Genomic DNA, 12,305 nt, shown 5'->3' with positions numbered 1-12,305 from the left:
CCAACAAGACTTACGGGAGGCAACGAGGATGCTACTCAGCATCAGCATAACAATCAAAGGGAAAATTAGCATCTTCTGCATCTTCATTGTTATATTGTTCCTCGTCATCGCTATTGTACTAGCAACTGGGATGGATATAGATGTGTCAAAGCAAGTGAGCTGGATATCTATCATATACATCCATCTTCTGCACCTATTTATACATATCATAAGTGTGTTGGTCGCAAGTATAGTTAAAAATGTTGGAATATGCTTGTAAATAAGCTCTGTAATTGCTATAATTACTAGCTTAACATCTTCTTTATTTTTGGCATGTACTTCAATTTCATTCCCTGCATTCCTAAGTTATAATAAGTCATTGTAGTTTTTTCAGATACATAGTTTTTGTTATGCATCTAGACATAGTATAAGTCTAGTTGCATAACAAAAGCAATGTACCTAAAATCCACGATGACTTATAATTTGGAACAGAAGAAGTATTTATTATCATCTAATTTAGAATGATGTAAAAGTACCATAGCTTTAGAAAGTTAATTATGTCGTGGCAAACAGATGCCTCTGCCGAATGGAATTCATAATAAAGGTCATCTAAACTTACCTCATTTTGAATGAGATGCAGAGAAGGATGGAAATGTTCGATATATGCTTGTAAATAAGCTATCTGTAATTGTCCACTCCCTCTGTCCTATAATATAGTACATTCTAGAAATTTTAAGCAAATTAAGGAAGAATATAAAGACACATGTACCCTTATTTTATTTCCTAATGATTCCTAATAACGGTCATCTAAACTTAACTTGTTTTGCATGACATGCAGAGGATGGTAGTACAAAAAAAAATACAACTACAGTGATAATGAAATGAAATATATTGGTTGCTGCTATGTTTTCTTAACTGCTTCTTCACATTGGACTGCTCGTAAAATAAGTCAAGTCTGCAACTTTCTTCAGATCTCTCAGATTTATTTCCATGTCTAGCTCTCTTCTATTTTTCATTATCAAACAAACGAATACATGAGCGTATAATTAAACAAGCATTGATGGTGCCATTATTCAATATGCAAGACTAAAAAACATGCACAAACAGAAACAGCCTCCATATATATTTCGTGTTCAGATGAAACTTTACATTGAGCTGTCCAGCCTGAACGGTCTGGAGCAACGAAACAAGATCCTACGTCAAATCACATGACGGCAACCCCCCCTAACTCACATCCACTGCATTCAGGTAATAAAATAAACATGGTCTCCAACAAGTATGGACTTAAACAGCTGCGTGATCATGGTGAGGTTTCAGGTCCATCTCCACCTGGTGAATTGTCCACTGCATGCCCTCCAGTTTCTGAAGTTCAACCAGGGTTAGCAATGATAACATGGAACATATGTTAAACTAATGGCAACGACACTGAGACAGATTACCTTTACAATTTCATGGTACTGCCTTGCAATCACGTCGAAATGTGGATCTACACCCTGATACTCACGCAACCGCGAAACCTGACACAAGAACAAACATCAGAGCAAACAGTTAACTGAAGGGAAGTGAACACTGGGTTTCATGATTTCTTTTCAGATGGAATATTCACTGAGATGGCAGTATGGCACCCATTCTTTCTCCAAACATGTAGTTAAAAGTGAAAAATACAGAATACCATATGCCCGGTTATTGTTATGTAACGGCATAAACTCGACATTAGGTTAAATTGCCTACTGCAACAGGTTAATATTAAAATCATAGGTTGTCAGAACCCAAAACATATTTGCACATTTAACCTTCCTAAGCTGGACTTTGCTTAGTCATGAATGATTAATTATAACTTGATGATGTCAACTACTTCATACAACCTCAAGGTATCAGTTAGTTTGTTTTTTCACTAAAAAGTACTAGCTGCTAGGCATTGGTTCTTATGATTTGTACAGTTCTACACTTCTACTCTTTGTGAGCTGTAGCCACAATTTTGAGAGCTTTTTCTTGGCTGTTTATAGAACCAAACATTAGAAATATTACGAGAAGCAAAATCATGTATCTTACCGCTTCATTATAGGAATTGGATGCTTCTTTTGTGGACTCTACAAGATACTTCCTGCAAAAGCAGTTAATATGTTACAAGAAGGTCCTTCGCTGAAAACAAAAGGCACTCAACAAACCAAATCCATCTTATGAATAACAAGTGCCACCCATATAACTCAAAAAGTACATCCACTAAAAGATCGATTGCCTTTCTATACCTGATCCTGTGAAGTGCTGGTACTGTGTCCTTTGTGTAAGTGTCACGCAATAGATGATGCTCTAGATAGCTGGAATCAAAGTATATAAAAAAAAGTATATTTAACCTAATCTTTGAATCCCTTAGCATTTGGAATCCAAAATATATATATAGAGAGAGAGAAGGGAGGATCGGCTATATGAGTATAGAGTAACATCTGTTGTACACTTATAATATGGTCACTGATGCGGGTGCCGACCTTAGTTTAGCATTCATTGTCCGACACCTTTTGATAAGCCAGGTCTTCTTCAGATCATCCTGTTAGACAATAAGAGACATGTTAAGCACTTCGACTAGCAATACTAACAATATGAAAAAGGTGACATGTTTACTTTAAAGAAGTTGAACCAAAGAACGGAATATGAGAATGCTTACAAATTGGTGCTGATGCTCCAATTTCTTGTCTTTAACAAACTGTATAAGCACAGCAAGAATTTGCTCCAAGACCTTTGGAATTTTCAGAACCATAACTAATTGGTTAGAAGTATGAGAAAGAATTTGTGCTCAGGTAAAGTGGGTGCACCTCTGAAAAATTAAGCATTACCAAAGACATACAAACATACATTATAATGTTCAGCAAATTTTCTGTCCATTGAAGCAAGGTCCTCCAGTAGATGTGCCTCTTCCTTTTCTATCTCTTCGATGATTAACTTTACCCTGTCAAACGGGAAGTAAAAATCATGAGAAATACTTATCAGGGACGCCTGTCCAACTTCATCCTATCACAAGCACCACAGTAGTTTCCAATTCCAAACAAGATGGAAAATTGGGCACTCATGCCAAGTTAAGTTAGCTATGTAAATGGATGGGATTGCAGCAAAGAAGGGATGGTAAGATGGTATTAATACTGAATATGTAATTGGTACAGTCTGATTTAAAATGTAAGATAAGAAAGTCCACCTTTCTGGAAGCCTAGCACTTGAAATTTGACTGATGGATGACGAATCTGCAGCAAAGATGTTAAGGTAAGACAGAATAATAACCAGAACCAGAATTTGGACTGTTCTCTCTCACTCTCTTTTCTATTCTTCCACTAGTTTCAGTAACTGACCCCTTTCGTCCATAGCAAATAGATCAGCCAAAGCATCACACTTGGCTTCTAACCGGGCTTCGATCTCCCTAGCCAAAGTTCTCTGATAATCAACCATGTCCTGTAATCGACACAAAAGCAGATGCTTTCAAAGTTCAGGTGAAGATTTTTTATATTCTTTCACTCATTGACAAAAAGGGTAAAACACATCATAGTCTAATAATTGGTTAGAAAATAGTTTTGCACTTCTCAAGGTACATATCAGAATTACGTTCATCAAATCAAACAAGTAACAAGGTATGAATTGACCATTTAGGCAAAAAAAAAATGTTCTTACCACAGACATGGCTGGCTGCTCTTGTTGCACTTGGTAGAGATAATCAGACGTGATCCCAAGAAAACGGTCAGGAACACCACCAACTCCAGGTTCAACTGCGTCTGAACTACCGCTTCCGTGCGCAGCAGGAACAGTCACCGCACTAGCAGTGCTGCTATAATTGTTGTAACTTGTCGAGATTGAACTTGAGCTGGGTGTCGCGCTTGTGAGGGTGCTATCAAATGAACTCCTTGAAAAGGTGCTCAGCTTTTCGATCTCCTGCTCATGGACCTCCCCGTCCTGAGAGAGCAGTGGGAGCCTCAGCCTCTGCGCTGCCTCTGCCACGGCCAACCGGTGCTCCAAAGACTCGTACACCTGGATCAGAGGTTCAGAACCGACAGAGTAAGCTCAGTGACTGAATCAGAGTGTCATTTTTGCTGGAATATTTCTCGATTACGGTGCTAAGTCAATTGAACCAACAGTGAGGAATTCTTCCACTGTCTATTAATCGGTTATTACTGCCCACCCAGATCACATCTGAAGATGTATTTGCACTAGTCAATGAAAAAAAATCCAAAGACTGGTACACCTGGATCAGAGGTTCAGAACTGACAGAGTAAGCTCGGTGACTGAGTGTCATTTTTGCTGGACAATTTCTCGGATTACGGTGCTAACGGAACCAGCAATGAGGAATTCCATTGACCGACAATGAGGAATATCCACAGTCTATTATTCAGCTAGTACTGCCCCCACCCAACTCACATTTGAAGATGTACTTGCACCAGTGAATGAAAAATGAGGACTTGTCAGAGAGAAGCAGCAGAACCTGCGGGGAGCAGTTGAGCTTCTTGCCGGCACCGGCGCCGCCAGCCGCATGGTACTCCTCCACCATGGCCACCGCCTCCGCGTACACCGCCTACGTCATAGCATAGCGCCACCAGATCTGATGAAGACCCGACGAGCAAAACCTAGAATGCAGATCCGACGAGGCGGGCCGGGGGTGAGGGTGACTCACCAGTGCCTCGAGGTAGAGCGCGCGCTCCGCCGCGACCTCCTCGCGCGCCTGCGCCGGCACAGGGTTCAGGTGAGCAGCTGTCAGGGGAGGAGCGTGGCGGGCGGCGACGTGCGTACCTGGAGGAGGTCGGAGTGCGCGGAGTTGGAGAGGAGGGACGCGTCCGGGGCGAGGTGGTGGCGCTGGAGCTGCTCCACCAGGTGCGCCACCTCCGGCGGCGGCGGCGGGAGGGACGCTGCTGCGGCCTTCGACATCATCGCGGGCGACGCCGGCGGAGGCCACTCACGTGGTTTGTTTGAATTGGGTGGGGCTCGTGAGGTGGTGGTAGGTTGGTGGCCGTTGGATCGGCGAATGGACGGGTCAGATCGCGGCTGGCTGATTACAATTACAATACTGTACAAGACAAGAGAAGCTTGAAAAGCCGGCTGTCACAGAAGAAGCGGTCGTAGACGTCACTGTCACGGAAAATGAAATCTTCCGTTTCCGTTTTCATCCGAACAAATGGTTGGAAACTCTTCAGGTGACTTTCTGTGGTTACACTTCTAGAAGTGTATAAAAAGGCCAGATCATGGTGCTGTGTGTGAAATCGAAGAGAAGACGTTGTGATAGCCCGAACCATATGTGTCAAACTGGCTCGTTCGCTGGTGGTTTTCTGGGCTAATAAGTGTGGCCTGTTGCTGATTTGTTGTGAGATAAAAACATTATTGGCTGTCCTGATAAGCCCGAAAGTGAAAATCGGATGTTGCAGTTGTATTGAACCGAGCTCAACCAAAAAAAAGAAATCAATCGCGAACGGAGCAAGTCTGGCCGAGAGCAAAGAACTGACATGTGGACAAAGATATATTGTTTTGCTCGTTTGTAGGGTGGATGCCGAGCCCCACCGACCAATGCTTGCAGTATGCGCACCGAACCTTACACGCCTCAGATTCTACTCGCTCGGTTCGATGTTTCACACTGGAGTTGCCCTAAGTTTCATGGTGTCTAGCTAGCCACAAGCAGCGATATCTGCGAAGATGAGAAACCCATGATGGAATTTTGCCTCAAAAGCTGACGATGATATTCATGAAAAATATGCGCTTCTGAATTCTTATGATGAATACAGGTGTGGTGATTAACGAAAACTTGTTATACAAGAGTTTTGTTTCCTTCTTTAACTCTAAGGGAGGTTCAGGTAGTTGCCACCAAGTTCAGGACGCACCACTGTAAAGTTGCAACCAGTCACATATTTTTCTCTTACTTATGATAATATAATATAGGTCTCGTGCTTGTTCCATGGGTGGTTTACTTTGCTATAACATATAGCAAGATATCAAATTACACAAAGCACGTTGTTGATGAACACCAAAAGAAACTTAAAACAAAATGGGGACGAGAAGAAAGTAGGAAAAGGTATATCACATCTACCGGGGGTTTTTCTTGTAAAATCTAACACCTACCAAACCAATCTCGCACCAAATAGGATGAAAACGTAATCGGCGCATCAAACAATTGCTTTCAAAGTGAAGAAATGCTTCATTAGACTTACTCTGAGACTGGGATATGATGGCACCAGTTGAAGGGCGAGGTTTCTCTGCAATCTAGTTACAATAACTGTATCACTCTGAGTTATTGTTTAGCACGGCTCCTCGCCGAGCTGCTCCTCCATCAGATCCAGAGTCGAAGCCGAAGCCAAAGACACAGGTGTCAAATTCATAGCTTCTCCTCCGCACAATAAAAATGACTCCAGCTTTTCTTTCGCAGCTAAAAAACGGTTTCCTTTCAACGAACTTTTTGGTTCTCTCAACTCTTCGGTTGCAATTCAGAGGCAGGCAAAGGCAGTATAACCGTTTTCAACAACTTTGCACAAATCCTAGATCATACCACAGTGGACAAACGCCATGTTCGTTTGGGCTTATTTTGCTGATAAGTCATAACTGAAAGTACTGTTGGCTGATTTGGTGTGACAGAAAAATATTATTCGTTGACTGAAAAAGTACGGCTTATAAGTCAAACAAGCCCAAACAATCCGGACGAAAAAAAGGCAATGGAAAAGGAACTCGATCTTGTGCGAGCAAGATCACTGTCAAGATAACGATAACGATACCATCATCATCGATTCATCATCGAAGGAAGGCGAGACGAAACACGGCAGTGTGCGTGCATGATATGATAAAAACGCACTACTAATTTACAAATCCTTAGCGGCTTTCGTTGGTTCCACGTCACCAAAGACGAATGGATCAATAATCATGCTGTTCTACACTTCTATGGCGCGCGCGCACTGACACAGCTGCGTGCGTTATCACAACATCCAATGCTGCCGGAGCTGGAGGCGGGTGAGCAAGCGAGTGAGTAGGACTTGAGTCATCACCATCAAGCATCAAGCCAAGCGCGTCAGCTCCTCGATTACGCTGCGCCTACGCGTCGTCTCTCTGCTCTGCTCTGCTCCAGTCGATATCCCATCGGAACTATCTCTCCGCGCCCAATTCTTTCTGAGCCCCCACCCCAGGTCGGCCCGTCGAAGGAGGCGGCGCGGCGAGCGATGGAAGGCACCGTGCTGTGCGCGGCGAACCACGCGCCGCTGACGCCCATCAGCTTCCTGGAGCGCACCGCGCTCGTCTACCCCGACCGCCCCGCCGTCGTCGCCAGCGGGCCACGCCGCCGCGCCTGCCGCCGCCGCGCACCTGGCGGGAGACCCGGGACCGCTGCCTCCGCCTCGCCGCCGCGCTCGCGGGGCTCGGCGTCGCGCGCCGCGACGTGGTGAGTCCCTCTCTCTCCAGCCGTTGGTGCCTTCCTCTCCTCTGCTCTCTTCCTTCTTCTTCTTCCGTGCCACGGAGCGGTAGATTGATTCGCCCATTATTTACCTACCGCCGTCCAAGCATTCACTTTTACTGCTGTTGCTGTTCTTGGTTGAAAAAGGCTCCGTTTTAATTCCGTTTCTCGATGCGAGTAGGTAGATAGTGTTCTTGCCCGAATTCATCAAATCTTGAACGGCTTGAATTTGCTTGCGAATTGTGCTCGGACCGAATATCGTTTCATCAGTAAGAAGCTGCTACGAGTAGGTTCAGCAATCCAAAATTGAATTGGCCGATTCTCAATTGCAGCTGCCGTTGCTGCCCCGTGCAGGTTGCGGTGTTCGCGCAGAACATCCCGGCCTTCTGCGAGCTCCACTTCGGCATTCCCATGGCCGGCGCCGTCATCTTGCGCGCTCAACTCGCGCCTCGACTGCCGGCATGGCCTCCGTGCTGCTGCAGCACTCGGAGGCCAAGGTCGTCTTCGTGGACGCCGCGCTGCTCGGCGTCGCCCGAGAAGCGCTCCGCCTCATCTCCCAGCAGGCCGGAGCAAGCAGGGTGCCCACCGTGGTGCTAATCAACGAGGTCCTCGACGAGCCGCCGCCGCCGCCATCGACAACGACAGACTTTCCCGGAGGCTGATCGGTGCTACGAGTACGAGGCGCTCCTGACCAGCGGCGGCGTCGGCGCCGGGTCGGCGGAGTTCACGATCCGGTGGCCGGGCGACGAGAACGAGCCGATCGCGCTCAACTACACGTCGGGGACGACGTCGCGGCCCAAGGGCGTGGTGTACACGCACCGCGGCGCGTACCTGAACACGCTGGCGTCGGTGCTCCTCAACGACATGACGGCGCTGCCGGTGTACCTGTGGACGGTGCCCATGTTCCACTGCAACGGGTGGTGCCTGGTGTGGGGCGTGGCGGCGCAGGGCGGCACCAACGTGTGCCTGCGCAAGGTCACCTCCGCCGCCATCTTCGCCGCCGTGGCGGCGCACGGCGTGACGCACATGGGCGGCGCGCCCACGGTGCTGAGCATGGTGGTGAACGCCACGGCGGAGGAGCGGCGGCCGCTGAGTTTGACACCCGGCGGGAGGAGAGGGAGGCCGGTGACGGTGATGACGGGCGGCGCGCCGCCGCCGCCGCAGGTGCTGTTCCGGATGGAGGAGCTGGGGTTCCTGGTGATCCACTCGTACGGGCTGACGGAGACGTACGGTCCCGCCACGGTGTGCACGTGGCGGCCGGAGTGGGACGCGCTACCAGCGGCGGAGCGCGCGGCGATCAAGTCCCGGCAGGGGCTCCACCACCTGGGGCTAGAGGTGGACGTGAAGGACCCGGCGACGATGACGAGCGTCCCCGCCGACGGGCGCACCATGGGGGAGGTGATGTTCCGGGGCAACACGGTGATGAGCGGGTACTACAAGGACGCGGCGGCGACGGCGGAGGCCATGTCCGGCGGGTGGCTGCGGTCAGGGGGACCTGGCGGTGCGGCACGCCGACGATGGGTACGTGAAGATCCTGGACCGGTCCAAGGACATCATCATCTCGGGCGGGGAGAACATCAGCACCATCGACGGTGGAGGCAGGCGCTGTTCGCGCACCCGGCCGTGGCGGAGGCCGCCGTCGTGGGCCGCCCCGACGAGTACTGGGGCGAGACGCCGTGCGCGTTCGTCACGCTCAAGGAGGGTGCGTCGGGGGAGGGCGTGGGCGCGGAGGAGGTCATGGCGTTCTGCCGCGCGCGGCTGCCGCGCTACATGGCGCCACGGACAGGTGGTGTTCGTGGCTGAGCTGCCCAAGACGGCGACGGGCAAGGTGCAGAAGTTCGCGCTACGGGAGCTGGCCAAGGCCATGGGCAGCATCTCCAGCTCCATCTCCAGTTCCAAGAAGCCGGGAGGGTCAGGGACGAGGAGCAAGCTCTGAACTCGCGTGTCACTGCCATCGCCATTGATGGCAACATGGGTTCTAGCCGATCCGTCGTGGTCCAGTGGTCCTGCATGTGAATGTGCAAGGGAAAGAGAATCATCCAATGATCCTGATTCATTATTTCAGTAATAATTTACAGTAATAACCTTCAATTATCTTAATAAAAAATGGAGGTGCATCTGGAAAACTATGGACTCGTCGGCGTGTTTAGTCAGTGAGTCTGCCTATAAAAAACCGAGTGTTTCTCCCCTCTCCCACACTCTTCTTCCCCACACGCTCGTCTCCCCGCACCTACGCCAAGCTCTCTGGCGGCGGATCGGCCAGGCCGCCTCCTCTTGCTCCTCCTCCTTGAAAGCTCTAGTTTGGTTTTGGTTAATTGATGAAACCCTAAGTGCTAACCTAGTTTATCAAGTGATTATGAGATAGGTAGCACTACTCCAAGTGATGAAGCAATGGCAAAGATCATGACGATGGTGATGGCATGGTGATGATCAAATGCTTAAACTTGGAAAAGAAGAAAGAGAAAAACAAAAGGCTCAAGGCAAAGGTACAAATGATAGGAGCCATTTTGTTTTAGTGATCAAGATACTTGGTGAGTGTGATCACATTTAGGATAGATAGCCGTACTATTAAGAGGAGTGAAACTCGTATCGAAATGCGGTTATCAAAGTGCCACTGGATGCTCTAACTCATTGCATATGCATTTAGGATCTAGTGGAGTGCTAACACCCTTGAAAATGTTTGTGAAAATATGCTAACACATATGCACAAGGTGATACACTTGGTGGTTGGCACATTTGATCAAGGGTAGTGAAGTTTAGGTGCAAGGGCAAGAAACTCCACCGGCGGAGTGCGGACAGTCCGACGGTGCCACCGGCACCCTAGACAGAAAAATTGGTAGCCACTGTGAGTGACCGGACGCTGATCTTGGGTGGACCGGCGCGTCCGGTAAGGTGTGGCAGAGAGATCGCCAGTTTCGGTGTTGCACCGGACGCTGGACCTGAGATGCACCGGACGCTGGTTTCTGCGTCCGATCAAAACTGACATAGCAACACAGTGACTAGGGTTTAGCACCGGACGCTGGCTGTGTCCGGTCAAGGTGGACCGGACACGTCCGATCGAAGAAAACCGGATTTGGACCCTTACTGTAAACGACCGGACACTGGTGGTTCAGGGTCTGGTCAGTTTTGCCGGAGCGTTCGGTCAGTTAATAGCCGTTGTGATCTGGCAGCTCAAGTTTAACTCAGAATGACACGTGGCTTACATCTGTGGACCGGACGCTGTGTCCAGGGTCCGGTCAGTATGACCGGAGCGTCCAGTCAGAGCGCGTTTTACCCAGTGAAGGGGTACAACGGCTCTATTTCGTGGGGGCTTCTATTTAAGCCCCATGGCCGGCTCAAGCTCACTCGCTTGCACATTTTCATTGACATAGCAACCTTGTGAGCTTAGCCAAAGTCCTCCCACTCATCTCCATCATTGATTCATCGTCTTTGTGAGATTGGGAGAGAATCCAAGTGCATTGCTTGAGTGATTGCATCTAGAGGCACTTGGTATTCGTGTTGCGCTGCGGATTTCGCTTGTTACTCTTGGTGGTTGCCACCACCTAGACGGTTGGAGCAGCGGTGGAGGATTAGCACGAGTTGGTGATTGTTCGTGGCCATCTCCGGTGATTGTAAGGGGAGTTGTACCTTCCCCGGCGGAGCGCCGAAAGGTAACTCTAGTAAATTGCTCGTGTCATTGAGTTACCTCACTTGTGGGTCGGTTCTTGCGGTGTCCTATTGTGTGGACAAGGTTTGTGAAACACCTCTTAGCCGCCGAACCACCAAGTGTTGGTCGACACAACGGGGACGTAGCGTGTTGGCAAGCACGTGAACCTCGGGAGAAAATAGATTGTCTCTTGTCTTTGGCATTCTCCCGGTGATTGGCTATATATTCATCGTATGATCGGTTCATCCCCTACACGTCGGTATAATCACCCTACTCACTTATTTACATTCTTGCAAACTAGTTGATACAAGCTCTTTAGTGTAATTAGAATTGAGAGCTTGCTTTATTATTTACATTCATCTAGTTGAGCTCTTTAGAGTAGCAAGGTTGAGAGCTCTTAGTGAGTAATTACATAGCAAGTTTGTGTGCCTAAGTAATCATTGCAACTAGAATTGTTGGATAGGTGGCTTGCAACCCTTGTAGAGCTAGAGCAAGTTTGCATTACGCTATTTGTCATACTAATCAAATTGTTCTAGTTGATTTGTAGATTTTTTAATAGGCTATTCACCCCCCTCTAGCCATATTAGGACCTTTCACTCCTCCTCCTTGCGGATCCGGCCGTCCGCGCCCTCCTCCGGCGCTCCCTCCCTTGTCGTCGAGCACCCCACCCTTCTCCTCCTCGTCGCCCCCGCCGCCAACCACCGCCCCGGCACGGGCCCTTGGGTTCACCGGAGCTACGACGCGCTAGAGTCGCGGCCCTAGGGCACCGGAGCTCTGGCAAACCCTAGCGCCCACGGCGGCCACCTCCTTTCCCTCCCCCCCACTGCTGCCATCTTCTCAAACTATGGCGAGCCTCCCCCGCCCCGACCTCTCGGTCGCCGCTACCACCGCCAGCTCCCCTAAACCGCCTGGGCACCATCCTCACCGCCAAGCCTACCTACCTCCCCCGACCGGACCCTTCTATACCCGCCAGAGTTGAAGAAGAAATAGGGGGAGAGCTCGCCGAAACAGTGGCAGACCTAGTGGACCACCCTGTGGGCCACCCGTCAACCATACATAATACAAATAAAAAAATTAAAAAAAAACAAGCCGTCCGGCGTCCGGTGCCCTTCGTATTCGCAACCGACGCGGTCACGCGGAGCGGATTCCCTCCCATGCTCATGTAGCTAGGCCGGCCTAGCTCCAAATCGATCGAAGGCAGGTTGGATAGCGCGTCGCCTGGACTGCCGCCGATCCCGTCTCCCTGTCGAGTCTGGACTGCCGCCATCGGCGCATCGGCATCGC

At 49.1% G+C, this 12,305-nt stretch overlaps 1 protein-coding gene and 1 pseudogene across 1 annotated transcript; one reads left to right on the top strand and one right to left on the bottom strand.

Moving 5' to 3' along the window:
- Window positions 1–1,032: 1,032 nt before the first annotated feature.
- On the bottom strand, window positions 1,033–4,927 carry LOC136462598 (AUGMIN subunit 4-like). The gene is made up of 13 exons (XM_066461681.1): window positions 4,744–4,927; window positions 4,628–4,675; window positions 4,439–4,528; window positions 3,634–3,987; window positions 3,318–3,417; window positions 3,167–3,212; window positions 2,830–2,923; window positions 2,642–2,713; window positions 2,466–2,524; window positions 2,229–2,297; window positions 2,032–2,083; window positions 1,419–1,496; window positions 1,033–1,341 (listed from the first exon to the last, which is right to left on the bottom strand). Exons 1-13 carry the CDS (start codon window positions 4,879–4,881, stop codon window positions 1,264–1,266), a joined length of 1,278 nt encoding a protein of 425 aa, XP_066317778.1. The 5' UTR covers window positions 4,882–4,927; the 3' UTR covers window positions 1,033–1,263.
- A 1,907-nt stretch (window positions 4,928–6,834) lies between these two features.
- LOC136462597 (butanoate--CoA ligase AAE1-like) lies at window positions 6,835–9,813 on the top strand (annotated as a pseudogene).
- The last annotated feature ends 2,492 nt before the right edge of the window (window positions 9,814–12,305 follow it).

Source organism: Miscanthus floridulus, chromosome 7 (genome assembly GCF_019320115.1).
Source record: "Miscanthus floridulus cultivar M001 chromosome 7, ASM1932011v1, whole genome shotgun sequence".
NCBI lineage: Eukaryota > Viridiplantae > Streptophyta > Magnoliopsida > Poales > Poaceae > Miscanthus > Miscanthus floridulus.
This window is presented reverse-complemented; position numbering and strand designations above follow the sequence as displayed.